General features: G+C 40.5%; 1 protein-coding gene across 11 annotated transcripts; it reads right to left on the bottom strand.

The window, feature by feature from the left end:
* Positions 1-1,141: 1,141 nt before the first annotated feature.
* On the bottom strand, positions 1,142-23,396 carry HPS5 (HPS5 biogenesis of lysosomal organelles complex 2 subunit 2). Of its 11 annotated transcripts, none has more exons than XR_012660768.1 (23): positions 23,230-23,317; positions 21,113-21,282; positions 20,536-20,646; positions 19,658-19,722; positions 18,829-19,021; positions 17,174-17,311; positions 15,670-15,881; positions 15,250-15,321; positions 14,932-15,020; positions 13,730-13,908; positions 13,349-13,507; positions 12,068-12,227; positions 9,920-10,043; positions 7,986-8,132; positions 7,169-7,243; positions 6,069-6,673; positions 4,606-4,729; positions 4,248-4,403; positions 3,599-3,718; positions 3,162-3,337; positions 2,723-2,829; positions 1,757-2,039; positions 1,142-1,274 (listed from the first exon to the last, which is right to left on the bottom strand). XR_012660768.1 is itself a non-coding variant. In XM_075094647.1 (23 exons), exons 2-23 carry the CDS (start codon positions 21,218-21,220, stop codon positions 1,214-1,216), a joined length of 3,402 nt encoding a protein of 1,133 aa, XP_074950748.1. In that variant the 5' UTR covers positions 21,221-21,282; positions 23,230-23,396; the 3' UTR covers positions 1,142-1,213. The 11 variants fall into 11 exon arrangements, 6 of the variants coding, with proteins under 6 accessions (XP_074950748.1, XP_074950743.1, XP_074950746.1 ...); XR_012660769.1 differs by lacking the exon at positions 23,230-23,317 and adding an exon at positions 22,960-23,121 and having other exon boundaries at positions 15,670-15,885; positions 17,178-17,311; XM_075094647.1 differs by having other exon boundaries at positions 3,162-3,275; positions 15,670-15,885; positions 17,178-17,311; positions 23,230-23,396.
* Positions 23,397-23,405: the final 9 nt, after the last annotated feature.

Here is a 23,405-nt window from a genome sequence, read left to right as displayed (position 1 = left end):
TGTGTGCAGTTTTGGGCCCCTGAGTACAAGAAAGACATTGAGGTGCTGGAGCATGTCCAGAGAAGGGCAACGAAGCTGGTGAAGGGTCTGGAGAGCAAGTCTGATGAGGAGCAGCTGAGGGAGCTGGGGTTGTTGAGCCTGGAGAAGAGGAGGCTGAGGGGAGACCTTAACACTCTCTACAACTACCTGAAAGGAGGCCGTAGTGAGGTGGGTGTCATTCTCTTCTCCCAAGTAACTAGCATTAGGACAAGAGGAAACAGCCTGAAGTTGCACCAGGGGAGGTTTAGATTGGACATTGGGAAAAAAAATCTTCACTGAAAGGGTTATCAAGGACTGGAACAGGCTGCCCGGGGAAGTGGCTGAGTGACCATCCCTGGAGGTGTTTAAAAACTGTGTAGATGTGATGCTTAGGGCCATGGCTTAGTGGTGGACTTGGCAGCATTAACGGTTGGACTTGGTGATCTTAAAGGTCTTTTCTAACCTAAATGGTTCTAAGATTCTAATTTCACTGTCCTGGGGTTTGTTGGAATATCACAACTGATGTCTATGTTGTGATCTGTTGCAGAAATAGATACGAGTAATTTAGAAATACCATGCTTATAGTTTAACAGTGTGCTCATGTAACAAGTTCTTCTGTTAATCAGCGTTCTTAACCATTAATCCACTCCTGAAAAATATTTCCCTCCCATTTTAAGACTTGACTCAGTTAATGTATTTCAAATGGGCAAGACCAATCCATACAATTTAACAGAAAAAAAAAAAATAGTATAACAAGCACTTCTACAGTAACTTTGAAAAGTCAGTGTCATTTACAGGAAAATTAAAAAGCCCAGGCTTATGTATTTCTGAGGCTTCTCAATGGCTTCTCAAACAAAAAACAAGTACACCATAATTTAATACTTAGGGGCCCAATATCCTTAAGTCATATAGATTCAAAAAACAAATTCAGGAATTTTCATCTCAAATCTCTGAGCTTAATTTCAAGATAAGTACTGGATTGAATTGACTGAACTTCTAGAGTCCAAAATTCACCTCCAAAGGAATAAGAACCATCAACAGCTCCCAGTCAGGCACCTGCCAGATGGAGACTGACTCAATATAAGTGGACTTTTAGACAGGAGTTCATTTCTTTAAGAGCCTGTTAAGTTTAAAAGGCACTTTAATATGCAATCATTACAGTAAAAAATGTTCCCAAAGTTTTCCAAGTTGTTTTCTATGCTTGCTGAGACCACAAAAACCGGTCACACCTTTCCAACATGGACTGAATCAGCGCTCTGCAATTGAAGCAAAGGGGAAGGGGAAAAAAACAAAAACAAACAAATCATCAAATAGTAAAAAAAGCTAACAACAGAATGAACAACAGACTTTTGGTTTGCTTTTTAAAGAAAAGTTTGTAAAAAATGTGACAGTGTTTCAGAAGGAGCATCATGACATCACCATGCATGCCTTCTCTGGAAAGCATAGGCAAGGTCAGAGTCTGTGCAGGACTCAGCAAGACGTATCTCCTTCAGAGAATCTCCTTCACATACTTCTTTAACATATGATTTCCTATTTCCTCATTCTCCATTTTAAAATGCCTATATTGCACAATACATAGCTCTTAAATAATAGAACAGCTTTCAGCTGAGTTTAAAATCCGAGGTAAAAATGTGAAGTATTCTATCTTTTTGTTAACTGGAAAGAAAGTTTAAAGCACCAAGAAGATCCAAAATGAATAGGGTGCATACACTGATCTTCTGGTGACGTGTCATCTTACCTTTGCCTTTTCTCAGCAACTTTCAGTATCTCACAGACACCATTAAATCTCTCAGAGAACTCTAGTGCCAAGCCACACTCCTGCAAGAGAGGCAAGGCACGATTTGGGCCAATGGCCTTTGCCAGTAAGAGAGCTATATTTTCCACAGTGATGCAATCTGGGCAGCTCGGGCTGCCATTGCTGACAGCACTCCCATTCTTTGGGCCGTGGTGGTGAACTGTGCTGTGATTTTGTGCAAGATGCAGAAGAAACTTCCATTCTTCTATGGTCTCTGGAATGGAACCTACATGTAAAATGAGTTCGTTACATTATTTGTAAAACAAGGATTATTCTAAGCCTACTATTTTAAATATATCTGTACTTAAAAGGGAAGATAGCTATCTGTTTGTGAAGGTTTAAGAAAACCAAGCGTTATCAAGAAGCAGATTGTCCACAGAGGTACACTGCCTTGACTGACTCAGTGTAAAGATTCAGTGGTGAGCTACACACAAAGCTTCACAATAGTTCAGTATTTAGGGCTTGGGATTAAGTCAAGAGACAAAGAATTCTTTTGTCCATTTTAGGGCTACTGGGAATTTTCTTCTAAGTTCTACCATGTGATACAATGCTTTGCCTGTAACTCTGCATGTCTGCACGTGTAGTGGGGGGAGTTTTGTGCTGTGCAGGGAGGCTAGCTATTCCTCTATCTACAACACTAAGTTTAGCTTTTACTTCCAACTAACAAGCAACTCTACATTCTAGAACTCTGAAGCACTTTCTAGCACAACTGATTTCACATAGCAGAGTGTGAAGGTAAGAGAGAGTAACGCCCATTATGTGTTTCAAATATGCTGCACTACACACAGTGCTACCAGAACACTTCAAGAAATAAAAGTTCAACTCGACTTCGGAAAAACTGAATCAGTATACAGTAAGGGCAGTTCCTATATTACAGAAGTATGTTTACACAGCTTAAGACTCACTAACCATCTTCTCCATTCAACAGGCTCAAATCATCCAAATGAGCAATATTAGTAAAGGCTTCTATTCTTCTATCCAGCTCCAGACAGAGAAAAAGATATCCAGGCCAAAATCTTGAATAAGAGAGTAAAGATTTCCAGGAATCAAATGCTCAGTCTAAAGTCAACAATAATTAAATGCTCATTTAAATACCAGTGAAGACAGAAGCAGTGGAATTTCCTGAATGCCAGAAATCACTGCAGAGTGGGGATATGGGGAACACCCCTTAGCCAAAGGGGGTATTTGGTACATTAAACTGGACGCTTGATGTTCATCCTCAAAACAGGAAAGGTTTTTAAATAAAACCTGTCCAAGTAAGGAGCAGATGAGTGGTTTTCATTTGTATCTTTCTAGGGTCAGAATACCAACTAAACAAGTATCAAGAATTACCAAGTTTTCTTCTTACCCATGTGATTTACAGATGTCAGCCATCTTCTCCTTTGTAACAAAATCAGCTGGGAGTTTAATCAAAAGTAGAATAAGCTGACTGTAGCCCCAAGTAAACAAATGCGATCGTGGCCTAGAAGATGAGAAATTCAGTTTTACGGCATTAATGGTTTCCTTCAGAACATTGTGTTCTCTCTGCAAGGCAGGCAGGTATATGAAAAGAGAGAAGGAAAAAAAGAATGAAACACTGCGTAGGCTCAGTAGAGCAGTCACACTGAAAAGGATTACAGATAAAGTTATTTCATCCTTTGGTTGCTTCTGCTGAACTCCACAATATGCAAAATGCTTGAAGGATTCAGTAACACCCAAACTGTCATACAAAATATAAGCCAAAAGCCTGCAGACCTGTTAAAGCTTTCTGCTGCACTCAGGACCTTGGGTGAACCCTAACTTTACCTGGGATTTCCTTCTGCATCCACTGTATTTGCTCTTTGTGGTGCATCATGAGAAACTGCCAGGCGCAACCAATCCAGGCGTACAGATTCGGGCTGCAGAAGAGACCTAAGGAGAGGTGACCTAGAAAACAAGACACAGAGAAGAAAACCTACCAGTTTTAAATATACTAGATATGGAAAAGTAGAGATTGTGTGCAAAAAAAAAACCAAAAACAAAACAAAACACCAAAATATAGATGTAAAATTAAATACAGAGAAGCCTAGAATGATTTATATTTCTAGAAAACTGAGGGGACCACAGAAAACCACCAAGTTTGAAGGTGGGGTTCCCCAGCTGCTTCTTTTTTTTGTTTTGTTTTAAATGCTGTCTAACCTTGGTATACTGAACTGCAGGCACAGGAACAAAAATAGTCAGTTCCATTGGAAATATTATTTAGAAAAAGCCTAATAAAACTATTTTCTAATCTAACAAAAAAACTCTCACAGTCTCAGAGGCTAAAACTGGCAGAATGAATAAGAATATAACGCTAAAGAACACCAAGCATATAGATGCAGAAACAGTAAAAGCAGCCCCCCAAACACCAAAACACCCCACATGGCTACATGATATAGAATCTTCTTCATCTGTCTGTTCTCTATATTCCCTTTACCTTTTATCCTCTGGCTTTGATTTCACCAGACTATCTAAATATGCTAAAAAGTGAGCTGGATCATTCCTGCAAAGCTGTTTGATATCAGAAGGTAAAATTGAGGGGTGGAATTTGATCAAGGGCCGAAGAGCTGTTTCCCCAAATTTTTCATAAAGCCTGGAGAGAGAGAATAAAAACTATTTTCAGTACCAAACAACAAAATTATCATTTTTGCAAGATCTCTTGCAAGTTTAAGACAGTACTGAAAGGTGATCTCTTTTAAAAGATTCCCAGAAAGCTTCATGAAATGTTAAGTAAACCAATTCCTGCTAGCAAGTTAACACTGAAGAAGAGAAAAAAAAAAAACTTGGCTACAAACCTTTGAGCGTGTACCAGCAACAGCGGGCTATCATCCCATGGCCCCAGGTCATGCAGCTGCTTTAGTATTTTCAACATATCTTCATTTTCCATTGCTAAAGCCACCGGACTGTGGCAAGTTAGTTCTGAAATAAATCAGCACACAAGTTACAAGATATAGGCAAGTGTTTTTTTTTCCCCCCTAAACACACACTCAGCTGCTGTTAAGTGTAAGGACAAAAGCTACCACTACTTTCACAGAACTCTCCAGCTAACAGTAGTAACAAGTGAAGAAATCCTACTTGTTCATTTCATAGAAATCAACAACACTAATCTCCACTTACAGCAAATTAAATTATAAAATGATTCAATTAAGGCATGGAATAGTATTCTTGATATATTTTACTTTTCTTTAGACTTCTGAGGAGACAACTTTTCTCTCGTGAAAAAGAGATAGCCCACTGCAAGACATTGCTTGCTGAATATAATGCAGATCTGCATCAGTTTTAATACATTACAATGTACTTCTATTAATAAATAAAAATGTCAGCTTGGACACTGACTTCACAGAATGCAGAATTCAACATGAACCTTGATCCTGACGAAATGCAAGTATTAATCTACAGGCACAAGTGCAGTCCAGCCGAGGACAAACTGGGAATGCATGCATTACTTTGACATCTGAGGCTCTCAGAATCCAAATAGTAAACAGATTCCCAGAAACCCAAATACCAGATACCAATCATCAAAACAAGATTCTGTTGTTTGATTACTCTCTGTTGACGCCAATCAATTTTAAGACTTTAATTAACTCTTAAACGCATAAAGCATAAGCTGAATGCAGAGAACAGATGAAGTTCTGTGTTCCAATACAATCAGGAAGACTTGGTTCAATAAGGCTAAAGAGGCATCAAAGAGATCAGAAAGGATTTCTGTGGAAAAAGGAAGTCTGATGTGATCACAAGCCACTCATCTGCATGGAACCATCTATTCCATCCAGTTTTGTTCCACATAAACCACATTTCTCTGCAAGTCAAATCTTTCATTTCCAGTGCAAATACTGAAGCCCCTCCCCTAGCTTTTGCCTTGTTTCTACAGACATATGACTCTAAGATGCTTTTGCTCTTTGAAGCACATATATTTGTTTTTAAATAGATCTGGTCTGTAATCACTAGTGTTCAACCAACAAGCTCGACATAAATTAAAAGGTTCAGAATTGCAAAGCAGGGGGAGGAGAGGAACAGTCTTTCCAAGAAGCCTGCAGTTCTTTGTAAGTTTGCCTTTGGGGGAAAAAAAGAAAAAACACACCCAAGAAAACAACTCAAAACCAGAACGAAAACTCCCCCACACCAACTATCCTCCCCCTCCCACACTACAACTGCAGAAATAAAATTTGCAGACACAAATGGGAGTGTCTCCCAAGTTTTTTCTTTTCCTCCCAGTCTGACTTTCAAGTTTACTAGTAATAAACTTTTCATTCATTACCTTTCAATCCTGCGATGTATGTTTCCCATACATTAGGACTGGTTGCATACATAGTTATAATAGACTGCTTTACTCTTTTTAAATCCAGAAGAAAGAAGTAGCTTCGCATAAACCTACAAGCCAAGGTCCATGAAGCTGCTAGTGGCAGACTTCCATCAGAACTTTCCTCTGCCTCACCACTTCCACAAGAAAATACATGCAGCTCAAAACACAGTGTTGTCAACTCAAAGAGATCTTTCTGAAGATCCGGTTCTATGACACATGGAGGAGATACTTGAAGGCAGCCATCCAAAGGTCCCTTCAAATCAGTACTATTTTCACATGTGGTTTTGCCTGCACAGGTTTCATCTGTATTTTCCTTTTCAGTGCAGTCTTCCAAGATACTGCTGTGCTCTCTGTCTGCTGGGTCTCCCTCGGCTGGATCCAGTTCTAGGTTTTCCTCCAGGACTGCCCTCTCTTCTTCAGCACACGCAGTCTTGCTTTTAATAGGGGAAGCAGAATGCTCTTTGCTGCCAAACTTTTCTTCTAGATAGATAAGCCATTCTTGTAAAACCCTTCTCATATACTGTGGTTCTAACAAAACCAGGGGATCCTGGAGTTTGGCTCTGTAGCATAAAAAAAGAAGTCTGCTAAGTTGCTTGACAGTTTTAAGATGCCACAAGTGAAGTATATTTTTGTGTAACTCAAAGTATATTCTTAAACTTGACTTACAGTCAGTTGTTGGGTTTTTTTGGGTTTTGAGTGCATCAAACAGAATTTAGGCTACTTAGGCTGCCTACATTTGATGGCAGTACATTCTGAGTTCCTCAAGATTTCTTTCAGAATGGGGTTTGTTTGGTTTTTTTTTTTTTAAACTATGCTGGTAGTTAGGACAAAAGAATAATGCTAGAATAACCTAAATAAGCTTTTAGTGGGTTCTGCTTGGTTTTAAATAGGGGAAACAAATCATTAACCAAATGAGATTCAGATTATGTTAATAGACGTTTACACTATTACTCTTACATTTATGTAACCAATTAAAAACCCCCAATTTAAAAAAAATCTAACATTTTTCTGCCAAAGCCCAATATATCCATATGCTAAAAAGTTTCCCTGCTTACATAGCTTCTGCTGTTGCAGTTTTGAGATCTCTTAGAGGGTCCTCCTCTGGAAGCTGGCAGCTCTCTGGTTCTAACCTAGAAAAACACAATAATTTGTCTTATCTGAAGTATTATCTTTAGTAATTTAAGTGAAGAATTCCTCACAAACTTTCTCAAATTTAAAAATACAAAGCTTTCATTTTGAAAGAAGGAACAGCTCAACACACATTATGGATGAATTGGGCATGAAGAGCAACCAATCATACTATTTTTGTGGCCTTCATAATGGCTTCTACTCCAACAATGGTAGATTTCTAAAGGTACTAAATAAAAAAAATCAGTATTGTGCCACTGTACAAACGTTAGTGCAAAATGGTAAGTTGCAAATCATTGGAATGGGAAATAATTTAATGGTTGTCTAGTTAGTACAGAGCTAAAGAAGCTCAAAGTTTATAGCTACCTTTACTTAAAAAGAAAAAAAAAAAGAAAAAAGTTTTTAGGAAGATTAAAGTCTTTACTCGCCACTCAGAAAGGACAGGAAATGAACTGTTGGACTCATGTCCATCACTGTAACAAGCACCACAGATCAGAAATTCTCATGTAGTGTAATACACTATGTTCTGGCTCTTCAGTTTATTACAGCACTGTGGAGACTGCATGCTCCACCACCCAGAAGAGTTCATTGCGTAATCAGCTTCTCAGAAAGGAATCAGGGAGAACCAGTGAAATGCACCATAGTAATGAAAGCAGTCAGAAAAACCTAACATTGAGCTCATTTTTCTACTTGAAATGGTGGTTTTTCCTTTAGGTTGCTTATAATACATGATTTTGCACTCACTCTTTCTCTTCCTGGGGAGATGCTACCAGATTAACAGTCAACTCCTGCAGCTGCTCATCATCCTTTGCTTCTTGCCTCCCTCTAGTATCAGGACTTATATGAAGTGTGCCAATCTTTTCAGTAGTTTTGCGAACAAAGCTGGAAACACTAGGAGTCAGAAGTTCAAACATTCAGAATTGGAAGTCCAAAACTGAACAAATCAAGCACTTTCCATTCAAACCATGATTTCAGAAAACTTTATAGTGTGAAGAACTCTTGAGAAAAGGATGAGAGCAGCAATGAGCAACAAGAACAAAACTCACAAAAAGGCTGCTCAGAATTCATACTTCAGCCATGGTCTATACTGACAGCACAGAATAAAAACCTTGAGACTTGGGGGTTTTTGCTGCTAGAGAAGCAGGATCACATACTAACATTAGCGCTTAGATTTTGACATATACTTGTATGCAAATAAATGTAGACTGGCTACATTGCATTTTAAAGCTTATAAATAGAAAGCATCATTCGGAAATGATGTCCCTCTTGGTGATAAGAAAAAGTTTTACAATACTTCAAATTAATTCTTCAGATTACAAAGTTCACTAAAAATGTCCTTTCGCATCATCAGTCCCTACTCCTTCAGGTATTTTATTCAAGAGAAAGCCCAGTGAATGTACCAAACCCCAATTATTTCTACCACTGCCATGAAGAGAACTATATCATCAAGAGTAGAACAGAAAAATCAGCTTCTTGCTTTCTGGCCATGAACTACTTTAAGAGCATCAAGGAAAAACAAAAAAAAAAGCAATCCTTTTACTTGCTTGCCAGAGAATATGGCATCTTTTACTATACCAAGCTAAGTACCAAGGTATAGCAAAAGTTGAAGGTTGCTGCAGAAGGGAGAAAGGATTCAAATGTAGCAAAACAATTGGACTTTAATGTATAGAAGGATTAAAGGTAAACTTATAAAAATTAAATAAAATACTATCATATTTATGGTTAATTATAAATTGAATATAGTGAATACTTGAAAATTTAGTTGTCATTATTAGTAGAAACACTTATTACTAGTAAAGTCCTAAAAACCACTTACAGTTTAGAAAGAATTAAAGAACATTGCATGTACTTCTGAAGGTTATTCCAAGATCCTCACGCTGTTGATATCAGATACAAATTTTTGTTGCAGGATATAATTCACATACCTAAATGATGAAGGGAGGGCTACACAATTTTTCAGACCATCATTATGGGCCAGCAACATTTTAGCTAAGACACTAACGTACATCTTTTTTTCAAATTTTTAAGGTATGTATTTAACACTCTCTCCTTTATATTTGTCCCTCCATTTTTTTTAAAGTGAGTTTTAAAATAGCAATTTGATTTCTGCATAAAACTGACACTACCATATTTACTTGCACCAGGTATAAGCTACCGTTATTCCATAAACACTTGGGGAACTGATTAGATTCACTGAGAAGTGATGGTGGGGGAGATGGCAGACCACGTGGTATACTTTGCAAGTGTGTTTCAGCAATATCTAACATGCTTTGAATATCTTAATGTTTGTCCCCAGGCAACACAGGAAGCCTTCACTCATTCTTCAGAAATCTAAGTACCAGAAAAGCAAAATCCCAAAACAATATTCATTAAGTTTGCTTTGAATACAAACCACAACCACAGTTTACAGGGTAATGTTAAACATTCTTAGCCATTTCAAAGCTGACGTTGAGATCTTGGCTCCACTGAAGTTAACAGCAGCCCTTCATATCGTATCTTCATTAGAGTCAAGATGAAAGCTTTAAACTGTCTAGTAAATTTGACTGCATCTCCAATGCTTCAATTTGGATGTTATATTTTTGCAGAACAGAATATGGACTAAACCAGACAATGCTACAGATTCGGAGGACAGAAAAGGGAAAGATGTAATGGATGAGTGAACCTGCTGCAAGTTTTACCTTTCTTTGACAGCTTGGAGAGAGACGAGAGGAGATGGGGAACGAAATGACAAAGGAATACTGAATGGGAGAAATGTCTCATTCCGGTCAGCCTCAACCGTCACAGATGCATGAGATACATTGTCTAACAAATGGAATTGAAACAAAGAGTCATGAAACAGTGGCCTGGCAAAAATGGAACAGTGAAACAAACTGCAAGTCACTAATTCATTAATGGATAACCTGAATGGGATATTTGCATACTTAGCATTCAAGAACATGGGGAGCCAGAAAAGTGCTATTTGGTTTAGGGGGCCATTTTATTATTGACTTTGAAGCTGGTAGGTCTGCTGTGCTAACAGTCTTTTAGATCTATAACAGGCAAATGATGATCAACAACTTCTTCTAAAAGTAGACTTGCAGTCCATTTAGGGGACAAAATCTTGATTTAATCCACTGAGAGTAACATAAACATCTAGGAGTATTAAGTATTGTGGCATACAACAATTCACATTGCATCATTTCCTAAAACCTAAATCTCATAAGAACATACAGAGACGCATAAGCCATGGTTAAGGTATAGATCATCCTTTTATTTGAATGGACTTCAAAAATATAATTGAACCCATATCTTTCTGGCTTTTCATAAGAATCACAGGAAATAAGGAATTACCATTTCCTTTTCACTCTTGCATCCCTAGCAGTATCTACAATATGTTTTGATTAATCAGTTCCTGGTACACATGCTGTATCTTTAAGTGATGTAAATAAGAAAATAAGGATCCTTTTACATAAGGGTAACACTGCATTTCACAACAGCCAGCACTATCTGCACTGTTGAGAGGAAAAGATGCCATGCCGTTACAGAAATTCTACCATTGGAATCCACAATCTCTAGACAGAGCCTAAAGTCACAAATTATTTTAAGATGGCTTGTAAATAAGGCTGCTTTTGTTCATTATGCAGATTAGAAACCTAAAAACTTGTGACGACTTACGTAAATGTGAACAGGGAAACACTAAGTCCATTTCTCTTAATTACCAAATTAAGTGCACATGCTTCAAGAAGCATCTAGAACTCTCCTAGTTTGAAATAATCAGAAAATTTGTTATCTCTTGTTGAACAGATAGAACTCTTCTACATTCTGACATTCAAAAACTATGCCCCTTCATTTCAGAGTTTTAATACCAGAAATGATACACATCCTTCCAAGTTTTCTCACCAGTTGTATTTACAGTGATGTAGGGAAAGAGGCAAATGTAAACATACATGCTACAAAGAGCGCATAGCTTTGTCAGCAGGATAACACTAACAAGTAGGGGAGTAAATACTAATTCCAACACTTTCCCTCCTCATTGCAGTTTTCTCCCAAAGCAGCACCCAAATCCTTTCCATCCTCAAACTCTCCGCAAAAGCTGAGGAGCAGCTTTTTTTATTGGAAAGCCTCTCTACCACACCTGGAACTAAGCCAGCTCCTCACCATCCTGGGTTTCTGCATCCCCTCCCAATCCCAACCAGAAGACACAACAAGAGCCATTATTGTCTCACTCTAGCTTTCACCCAGTAACAGATATTTGTTGGGATATTAAAAAAGCTCCCTGGATGGTGTAAATGTTAGCTAATAAGAATTATATCATCCCTATGCCAATGTATATGCATGTAAGAGATGCTCCCCTTTACAAATTAAACCCTGCAAGAAAGTTAATAACACTGACAGTAAGCCTACTGTTTCCCCTGAAGAAATATAAAGTCAGAGACAAGATTAAGAAATTATTTCCTGAAACTAATATTACTGGAAGGATAGCATCAGCAAACAAATCTCATTTGAAGCTCAATTAACACTGGCATAGTCAGCTGAGAGAACATTAATGCTGAATTGCACAGGGTGGGGGCACAAATTTGAGTGAAGACCTAGCTTGGTAAAAGCCCTTTAGTTTTGTTTCTCTGGGTTGTGTTTGTTTGAAAGCTTGGATTTCTGTGGAGCCAGCATTTCACCCCAATGTTTCAAGAAGGAGTTTGACTGGAAGGTGGGATGACTGTGTTCCCACTGATCAAATTAGGGGATTGAATCATGGATAACTTGACAGTGGAAAATAAGAACACAAAGCCAACCCAAGCAAATTCTTGCAGAATAAACAGAAATAATATATTTTCATTAAGAAATATTACCAAGTTCTACTTGCTCATCTTCCTGGTGCGCAGGAAATTCTTTAAGTCTCTCATCTTCTGAGAACGTTTGACTGTGGAGAGAACATGAATCTTCATCTGACTGACTGCCTCTTCGACTGATAACACGATATATTCCAGAGTCTAAGACACTGAAGCTTTCCTGTCAGACAGGGGAGGGAAGTTAGACTTGCAAGTTGTACTTCCTTGTCAAAATTCCTGCAGTGAACTCAACCAACCATACCCACACAAATAACCCCACAGCACTTCATAATTCACTGTCTGGAAAAGGCCTACATAAGACGACATTTTTGACATATCCAGAATGGAAAAGCACACACATGTCAATAAGCATGCAGTCCAGTGATTTTAAAGATGTATATGCAATTGTTCTGCAGGCTGCTTTCCTAAAAGCAACTGGTGTACTTAGTACAAGGCAAAAATCACCTCCGCTTTAGTCCTGCATCCCAGACTATCACTTCAGCCCTTTGTACCTGTGTACTCCAGAGTCTGCATTCTTTTTGCTGGCTAAGCATACCCAGCTAGCATGATTACGGACTCTGAAAAACTACCTAGTTTCAAGGCGCACATACATTCTTTTACTCATGGTCAGTCTATGTAGCGTACTTTCCCATCTGCTAACGAAAAAAAACTTGTCCACCACATCAAGATGGAATTTACATTACTTTGTTTTAAACTTTACTTTTTAAACACTGTTAGAGTAAAAGCAGCAACAGATATTGTATTAACTATGAAATATTTGCCCTTTCTTGAAAAGCTGCTGGGAAGCCAAGATAATGCCGAGTGGCTGTATGTATAAAAGAGTACTAGAAATACGCTTTGTTGTTTTTTCCTTAGAGCTTTCTGCTTAAGCTTCCTAGAGTGAGCCGATTTTGTAAATAGCGCTATGATAGTTCTGAGCATTCAGACCTTCAATTTTCACCACAAAAAACAAGAGCTACAATCAAGATGACCTTTACTGAAGCATGTTAAGACACTAAACTCAGCTATGGAGAAAGTCTTTCATATCAACCTTTGTCCCCATCTCAAGCATTAGACACAAAATAACGTGGAAGAAAAAAAGGCAGAGGTCTAAGAGCTTAAAGAATACAAGTAGTAGTATTTCATTCCTCTCTACTCCACCTAGTTTTAAAAAGTAGCATTATCAGCTACAGTAGACATCGTAAACATAAAAGCCTCATCTTCAAAGTGAGCAATGAGGTGATTTTATGCCATAAAGAAAAAATCTGCAGGTAACATTTTTAACACTACCAATACGCTTACATGAGATGAAATACTGCTCCTTCTACTGCTGCATGCAGAATCTAGAGGTTCCAACTTTGAAATTAGATCTTCCAGCCGCGTAAGGAGATCCTGTTGGGTTGAGGCATCCAGCTGAGACTTCAAGTGCTCCAGCTTGTCTAGAGGCAAATTTTTTCTTGCCTAAAAGTACAGAGGGAAAGAAATTATTATTTCTAATGCACATGTGAAAAGCAAAAGGTACCACATATGAGGCTAATTTTCATCCTAAAAGTACAATGTTCAGAAGACTTTTAAAAAACTCCGAGACTATGAATCTCAGAAAATTATGGAACTTAATAGAAGAGGGGGACAGGAAACAGAGTGCAGTTGCATTGCACATTTACAGAGAGATATTTTACTTACTCTGCAAGAAATGATTGAATTTTGGAAGAGACAACAGACCCTGGCAGCAAGTGTCCAGAACCCTCTTCTTATTAGACGCTCTATGCAGCGGTCTACCGGCAGAAGGGAGAGGTGCACAACTTTTCCATTTGTATGCAGACAGAACAACTCACTTTTGTAAACTGCAATATCCTGAATATCTGCAAAACCAGATGCACAGAAATATCTAAAGGACTGAAAACCTTAATCTACATTCCTTTCTGTTCCTGAAAGAAGGTGAAAACATATTTCCCATCTGACTGCATATGCATGCAAAAGCCTAATAAGCTGTAGCACAAGTGACGTGGGGAAGACAAACACTGAAGAGTGCTAAGCTAGCACCTAAAAACTATAAAGCATGGTTAAAGTATCAAAACTTTCCAGAGTTACATTTCCAGAAAGCATTCAAAAAGTACACTTAAAGTTACTGAAAAGTGTCGTTTTCCTCTGAAAGGGGATGAAAAAGTTAGGACTGATAAAGATGGGAAATAAATACATCATTGTTAGCTTTGAAACGGAAAACATTTGCTAGTAGAAACACACTTCGGCCTTTCAGCAGTTTTCAAATGAAAGTTACGCTCTATGCAAACGCTCCATGACAAAGGCATTAGAAACTTAACACCAAAAGGGGGGGAGAGAAAGGGAGGGAAAAGACTGACTGACAAATGACTAACCGTTTTAGGACTATACGTAAAACCGTACGCACAAAATCATTTATGAGGCCTCACTCATCTGCCAAATAAGTACACTCCCTGGCTCCAATTTAGACAGGTGTTAGAAAAAACAGGTTTTAAGCTTTCAGCTGCCAGATTCATCTTCACAGGACACCTGACAATAACCCTGAATGAACAGAAATGAGGAAAGGATACTGCAGGTTTCACCTCAGTAACACTGCTGGTTATTACCTCTTACTATTTGGTTACTGTATTTTAAGATTCACTGTACACTATGTTTTTTTTCCTCAAGCATGTTTTCAGAAGTATGGAGGGAGGGGTTGGCTGGAGGAGGTGGGGAGATGGTAAATATTCAAGGATATTGACAGATAACAAGGAAAACCAGTTTTCTGATCAGTGTTCTGCAGTCCAGTTGGACAAATTGAGCTTGGAAAGGTTCTGTGTTAGGGAAGGACTTCAGAAGTGACAAACAGAACAGACAATATTAAAAAGCGAAGATTCTTAGTTTACCTTTTACTTCACTCCAGAGTAAAACTTGAACACTTTGGGGAAGAAAAATATAAATGCCTCTTTCTGTCCAGGTCATCACACAGTGCTCACTGCAAGCAAAGCAGAGGTTAATGGTGCAACAGTTGATTGTGGTAATCACTGAAAAATATGCGGGGATGGCATTGGCTTAAGTACAGCAAGTGAGAAGTGAGTTGTTTAGCATGATACTTGGAAAATTCTTATGCAAGAAGATGAAGCTTGTAATATAAATTAGGAGAATATACAACTTTATTTTTAAGTCTAATTTATCAACAGGAAGCTATGCTGACAAATACTCACGTCAAATACAGTAGCTTGGGGAAAGATAAAGATTGTGGACAGCAGCTGGAACTAGTATAGTGAGGATCCAGTCTGTAAAGTAAAATTAGTACCCATTACAAGCATAACCTCAAAAATATCACTTCCTTAATATAATATTCTTAAGCCTGGTAATACAAGGCTGGCTTAAATAAACAGTCTTATGACAGCAGCATTCATTGCAGTAATCACCTGGACATACCTACAGAATCAAGCCTTTGGTATTTTTGAAAGCGCAGATACTGGTTTCTATTATTTGAGAAGAATGTATTAAGATGACAGCTAGGATTAATGCTTAACTGCACTAGGAGGTTATTTAATCTTCTCTGTATTAAGGCAGTTCTTTTCAGTTAATCTAGAAATCCTAAGCAAGTTTATCGCCAATAACACTCATGCTTCTACCTGAGAGTAACAACAGGGAGAGGCGGTGATGAGAGCAGCTGCTTGAACTGATGTGTGCTTTGCACTTCCCCATCAAAGTTCACCTCCCACATCCTTGAGCCAGGTCGAGCGCAATATATCAATGGCTGCTGATTCCCACTGTTTTTTCCAACAGGGAAGAAACATGCTCCAAATTCTCCATCTCTCTCTTTGTTACCAATTTTCCAGAACTTCTCTCTAGTGGAAGAAACATACATGTTAAGGCAGCATTAATAAAGGCTCTAATTAATTTTATGTTGTTCTTGAAGAATAAAAATACTAAATCCCAGTTGCTGAACTGGGTTTGGTGCTTAAAAAAATCTGTAATGAATATTATAAAGCCTGCATAAAGTTTATAAAAGACAGGGTGCAGAAATATTTATTAGTTTAAACAAATGTTCAAGTCATTACGGGTTTGAGGTTTTTTTCAGCAGAACCAGTCAGTCAACCTGGTGACGTTGGGAAGGTGATGGTGCAAATGATCCCAGAAACCATCACCAATCACATGAAAGATAAGACGATCATTATGAATAGTCAGCATGGATTTACGAAGGGGAAATCACGTTTATAGCCCTCTACAACAGAATGACTGGCTTGACAGATAAGAGCAGAGCAGTGGATGTTGTTTATCTTGACTTCACTAGGGTTTTGACACCACCTCCCCTAACATCTTCACAGACAAACTGAGGAAGCATGGGCTAGATGACAGACATGGAGAAACGCAGAAGTCCTGCACTGGGGAGGAATAACCCCAGGCACCAGGACAGGCCAGCTGGCTGGAAAGCAGTGTCAAGAGGGGCCTGGGGTCCTGGTGAACAACAAGCTGACCATGAGCCAGCAATGCCCCCTTTTGGCAAAGAAGGCCAAAAGCCTCCTAGGCTGCATTAGGAAGAGTGCTGCCAGCAGGTCAAGGTTGGTGATCCTTCCCCTCTTCTTGGCACTGGTGAGATATCTGGACTCCTAGGTCCAGTTCCAGGCTCCCCAGTACAAGAGAGACACAGACATACAAGCAAGTCCAGCGATGGGCCACAAAGATGACTAAGGGATTGCAGGACCTGTCTTACAAGAAGAGGCTGAGAACACTGGGCTGATGAGTCTGGGACAGAGAAGGCTCAAGGAACTAATCTGATCCTGTGTGTATAAAAATACCTGATGAGGGAGTAAAGAAGGCAGAGCCAGACCACCCTCAGCGGTGCCCAGTGAAAGGGACAAGAGGCAACGGGCACAAACGGAAATACAGGAAATTCCATTTTAGTATTAAAAAAAGCTGTTATTGTGAGGGTGGTGAACCACTGAAAAAGGCTGCCCAGAGACCTTGTGGAGTCTCCATCCCTGGAGATGCTCAAAACCTAATGGGACACAAACCTGCACAATCTACTCCACCCAACTCTGCTATAAGCAGGAGATTGGACTAGATGATCTCCAGAGGTCACTTCAGAAACTGTGTGACTCTGTAAAGTCCAATATCATACAAGTAAAATATAACTTGCCTTTCAGTATCACACAAGTAAGTGCGTGTAAGTGAAGATATGAGCAGTCTTCCATCCAAATAATCAAGCTGAACAACCCGAGAATCTACGGTCGTTATAATCTGAACAGGAAACATCACAAAAGTAGCAGCAGCCTACAGTTAAAAAGAAAAAAAGAAAGAAAACATACAGGGCCTCAGTTCAAAGTAAAGACTATTTCATTAGGGTAAAAATCACAAAATTCAGAACAGACTCATGCATGCTACAAATACACAGCGTAAGACAAAGCACTTCCTTTCTTCTCCCTGCCTTACAAACACAAGGCTTCAATGCTTAGAGACATAAAAGTCTAAATCCTCCTTTTCCCCAAAACCATTACTGAATGTTTAAGGAAAAAAAAAAGTATCCCTGTAGCATCCTGCCATTTCTTTATAAAGATTGTGTTTTTTCTAACATTAAGAGGGGCTCTTATTCTTTCTCTTGTAAGCTTTGTGCTTTTGTCAGTTCTCTCCCATGGGTGCTTTCAGCCAGCAAACAGCTTTATGGAGACAGACCTGAGGGACTGCTTGGTTAAAAAAAAAAAACCAAAACCCAAAAAACAACTTCCATTGGATTTAGGTGGTTTACATAAACTCACTTTCTCTTTTACCCTGTAGCAAATTACCCAAACACTATTTATTATACCAGTGTCTGTTTCCATGGGTGGCAGAACAAAGTCATAGACAGACTTCCAATTCATAAGAAACTACTGGGAACTGCACTCAAATTTTCTAGTGGACAGTCGCCATTTTTGACAGCTTAAAGCTGTTTTCTTTTTTAGGAATGTGTCAATTCCCTACTTCAAATAAAGTGCATTACATGAGAGATTCATCAGTCTGACTCCTTTAACAGACATGAGCAGACACATTTTATGGGCCTTGCCCTTCTCTCCTCTCCTTTTCCCTCTCTTTCCACACTTGAATTTGTTTGCTTTCATTAAATCCAATAGTCTTGCTACTGTTAAGTCAGTTTTCCATCAAATAGAGAGGATGCAGAGGAACACACCTACTTCCAGGCTGTGCTCCTTCTTACAGATCAAAAGGAGAAGGAAATGACCTAGTAATGGTAAAATTTAAAGAACACTCAAGGGCTAGAAATCAGGCTGGTATCATTAATCAGCGTGCCTGTTGCACACAATGTAATGGATGTAAGCTTGACATCCACCTACCATTTATTTTAACTAATCCATGTCTTCAAGAATATCCAGACAGAACCAAGCAAAATCAGAGTCTGGGATTGCCCTTTCTCAGACCAACAGCTGAGCTGAGGACTAGAACACCCAGCTGAACCTGTAGTTGGAGTCTAAGGAATCCAACAGACTCAGGAACACCAAGACTCTGGGTGAACACTTGCAAATTCCGAGAGGATGAAGCTGGACTCATATTTAATTCTGTACATTTGAAAGCATTTTTACATTGTGTTACTAAAATAGCTAAAAGAGGGGGTCGGGGAAGTTCACAGATTAGGATTTCTACTGTTGTCTCAAGACTGGTTCTTCATCCCAACGGTCAAAGTTACCAGAGCTTCATCAGCTGGCAGGTTTCCTCTGTTCTACTTTACTAAAACAAAGAAGAAGATTCCACACATCATGCCCTGGGAACCTCTATCCCAATCAAAGCATGAGACATATTACCTTCCCTTGTTTCGATGTGTTTATCTTGATGGCTGATACTTTTCCCACATGATCTCCTACAAAAACACGAAGGGCAGCTGTATCCCAGCACAGAGCTGTGACTTTTCTGCCCTTATGCTCAGAGGAAACATAAATCCGTTCTGGCTTCCCACGACGTTCCTGATTCAGTTCCCAGACTACTACAAGACCTTGGCTACAACAATTAAAATAGAAAATACAATTTGAGAATAAGTATTCTAATGATTTATTATTGACAAAGATTCATTATTCCAAAGAAATAGAAAATCTAAGCAAAGCAGTACATCTCAGAGATACTTGTGTCTGAGGTTGCGTGCTTTCAAGAAGTGTCACATTCTTAATTCTAAAGAAGCATAAGTGCCCTCCTTGCACTATGGTGTATCAGCAGCTTTGGAATGCTACTCTAATATTGGCTGGAATTGCCAGTAAGGATGCAGAAAAATAAGGATTAAAATCCAGTAAAAATGGATTTTAAGCAATGTAAGTTGTACTAACTACCAATCTTCCTCTGCCAAGTTGAAGAAGGTATTTCTTTTGATGCTGAAAGCTCTTGGGGAGACATTTATCATCATAACTTCACATGCATTAACTCTCCCACAGATGCTCTGTTAAAGAAATAATACTTACTCTGGAACAACTATTCCAGAAAAAAGAAGTTAAGCAAGCTGTCTGCGCAGGGAATTATCCTGTAGGGGCCTCTACCAGTTAATTCCCTGACCCCTCCAAGTTCTCAGCAGATGTCCAATTCAGAAACTTAGAAGCTACTTAAAAATATTTAGCTGGAATTTAGGCTTGTAAGTACAGCACTCACCTGGTGGCAACAGCAACATAGTCTTCATCGTGTGAACAACAGGCAACCCGGGAAATGGCACCTTCCTGAAAGCAAGTATGGGACTCAGTGCAGGTAAAAGTTGTTCTTGTAGTGGTAAAGGCAGTACAAAACTTTTATCTCTAAAATATAAACCACGTTCATGTCAACAGCTGATACCACTTTGTTGTGATGTGGGTTTTTTTGTTTGGATTTTTTTTGCAAACACTGAGTTTACTCTAAAAAGATGCAGCTGACAGCAACATGACAGCATCAAGAGAAACAACTGCAGTTCTTTCTCTAATTTGGAAAACACAGAAAGCAGTCTCCTGTCCTCACACCTATGGAAGTTGTTTTGCCAGAACTAAGAGAGATGCTCCCAACCTTAAAGAAATGGCTGCATTCATGGTTTGGTGGGAGCAACAGCGGCTCCCAGCAAATAGCATCTGGCTGCAGAAACAGCATTCCCTATTCCATGACCTCTTTCAGCAAAAGCAAGCCAGCCTATCTTTGCTTATCCAGGTGGTTCATAGTTTGGACACCCAAGCATTGGTAGCTATCTACATGTGAGGTGCCCTGGGTTCATATGCAACGTTTTCTTCCAATTCTTAAAAATCCAGTTGACTTCATCGCTGCTGCTAAAAGAAAGAATTTGAAAAACAAAGGTCTGACCCTCTCAAGTAATTTCTTCCACACCACGTGAAACCTATTACACCACACACTCTGGGGATACACTCCGGTACTACAACCTTTTTTAAATGGAGCAGTCAAAAACTTCACCTTATTTGGTCAATTCAGCAAGCTGAAAAAGCCTGCTGACTCTTAATAAAAATCAATTTGAAACAATGTCTCCTTCCCATTACGGAATTCTTTACCCTTACCTTATGAGTGAGAAAGAGCCTTTGCTTCCAACCATCTTTCTGTATAAGGTTCAGTCCTCCTCCTGAACTGCCTAGAGCCAGCCATCTCTTTGACACAGCTATACACGTGCACTGAAGGAATAAAAATCATAACGCACAACATGGCTGCCAATAAGTACTAATAACACTATATTTTTCTTGCATCAATATGTTATTTTTTAAACGCTTCCTTGTTCGCCAGCTGCGTGTGCCACTCCTGAAACACTGGTAGCAGTCTCATCAAAGATATTACACTAGCACCCTCTGCAATTGGAGCAAACAGTAGAAGACAGCAGCCATGTAAGGCTGTATTGTTCACCCCATAGATGCATTAAGAAAACACACGCAGAGAGTAATAAGATCCTTCACTGCTACTTCCTCCCGAAGTGTCACCCCCACATAAGCTAGCATGCCCACAACTCAAAAAGAATGCAATTCATCCTGTGGGCCAAGCAGATAATAAACCAAATAAGGGCATTATGTGAAGGGGCGGGGGGGGGGAAACCAAACAACCCCACACACAACCGAAAAACAAAAACATCAAACACCACAAACTCACCTTCAGACGACTAGAATCCAGCCTGAGCGCAGAAAGCAATGGATCCAAACACTCAAACTCTGCCAACACATGGTTGTAAGAGTCTGGAATTATTGGCACAGAGGTCATTGATGTACAGGACTAGCACTATTCATTCATGGGTGTGTCACAGCTTCAGCTTTTAGCTATACCTGACAAAAATAAAAGTAAGTTCTTGATTCGTTCACTTTTTAGCATTACATCTGTTTTTCTGTGTTTAAAGAAACACAGAATGTCTTCCCGTTTCACTTTGCCGAAAAGGCCCAAGGGCTGCAAAATTAGATCCCTGCTTCCTTTACGAGAAGTTTTTGTTGACGTTCATTTCAGAAAGCTTAATCTGTCAGATACTGACCTTGGAAATACTTAAATTGCAGCTGTAAGATACATTTACATCTACCTGTAAACCAAGTGCTGTCTACCTATGGAAAAAGCCTTGTTTTATGGTAAAGTGCACTTCCCCCCCACAACACGCACCCTTGATTTTAAACTCATTTTCTCAAGGAAAATATTTAGCACTGGCATTTTATACCTACATCTTCTCCCGCAAAACTAAATTTAATGAGTATTATCCTCATCTGACAACAAATTTAGAATTACCTGCATTTGTGCATTTTCGATACAGCTATACGTAAACATGTATAAGCTATCCTTTCTAGAGTACCTCCCTTCCAGCACACAAGATAGATAACAGAGTGGTAACCAAGCATTAAATAGTTACCAAAGATGCAACCTCTTATGTTTTTCCTAAACAGCACACGCTTTGAAAAAATCTCTTGCTGAGGGATTTTTGAAGTTTAGACCTCTTTGTTGCTTTAAAAAAAAAAAACCTTGCTACACTTCACACTCAAGCCTTTGAATGTCTAAATAATGTTTGGTATGCAATCCCATAAATTAGATAACCCCCTCCCAGAAATACTAGCATATGAAACCTTACATTTCCTTATAAGAAAAGGGAACACTTATTCTCACAAGGCAGTAGGAAAAGGGAAGATACGTAACCAAGGAGACCGAAAATTATTTAATCAAAATTCTCAGAAACATTTAAAAAGATCTTAAATTATGGGATTTGTGAACAACTCCAGCTAGTGATAAAGACTAGAACATCTATAATAACTAAAAAAAGGGCTGTTTCGCTCTGGATTAGAGTATTCAGTCCAAAAAGACACCCTAACACCGGTTTTACACACTCTGTCGTAAGGAAGCTCACAAATCACCTCGATCAGGCAAAGCCAGCCTAAGATTTTTAAATCCTTCCTTGGAATTCTGCTCTCGGAAACCTACACCCGCTCCGGCGCCTCACCTACCTCTGAGCACACTCTGCCCGTTTGCCAGCCTCCAGCTTGAGAAAAGAACTACAAACCCGCCTTACTTTCAGGCACACGGAGTAAAGCAAAGCGTCCCAGAAGCTCCCAAGGACCCCAAACCACTTCAGCGGTAGCTACTCGGCCGCGGAAAGCGGGCGGGCTGGGGAGGCTGCTGGCGCAGCCACGCCCCGCAGGCCGAACCCCCGGACAGCGGCGCCGGCACCGGGGAACGAACGCCTCCCGCCGCGGCACTGCGCTTCCCCGGCACCGGTGTGAGGCAAGGCCCGCACCGGCGCTCGGGGAGCAAAAGCCGCCGGCGGCCGGAAAGCGGGACCCGGGAAGGCACGGGGAGGAGGGGGGGTGTACGTGTGTGGAACAGCAGTGACTCCCGAGGGCCGGGCCGGGCCGGGCCGGGCCGAGCCAGCCTCTCCCTCCTGCAGGTACCAAGCCCCCCGGCCGCCGGCAGCAGCGGCACCCAAGCCCCATCCCAAGAAGCGGTAGGGCCGGGAGACACCGCTCGCTCACCCTTCCTTCCTCGCTCGCTCGTTCCAACGGCCGCCCCTGAGCGGCACCGACCCCGGCAACGCCGCACGTGACCCGCGGAGGGGCGGGGTGAGGCCATGCAGCCACCCCTCGCGTTGCGTCACGCCGTGCGCGCCCGCGCGGGAAGGAAACCGCATCACGTGCACCCGCCCGCCCTGACCACGTGACGCTGACGCGAGGCGCCCCCTCCCGCCGCGGAGCCGTTGCCGAGGGGAGGCCCCTCCCCCGCAGCGCGGTGGCGGCGGCGCCGACCTGGGAGCGGAGCGGAACGGCCGGGGCTGATGGCGGGGGACGAGCGGGCCCCACGGGGCCGGGTGACGGCGGGGAACGCGGAGGGCTGGGCGCGGCGGGGGGAGGGGCGCGGCGGCGCTGTTCGCCACCCCGTCACTACCCCCTCCGCCCGCTACTGTCATGGCGGCGGGGGAGGG

This window comes from Phalacrocorax aristotelis, chromosome 5 (assembly GCF_949628215.1).
Source record: "Phalacrocorax aristotelis chromosome 5, bGulAri2.1, whole genome shotgun sequence".
Taxonomy (NCBI): domain Eukaryota; kingdom Metazoa; phylum Chordata; class Aves; order Suliformes; family Phalacrocoracidae; genus Phalacrocorax; species Phalacrocorax aristotelis.
This window is presented reverse-complemented; position numbering and strand designations above follow the sequence as displayed.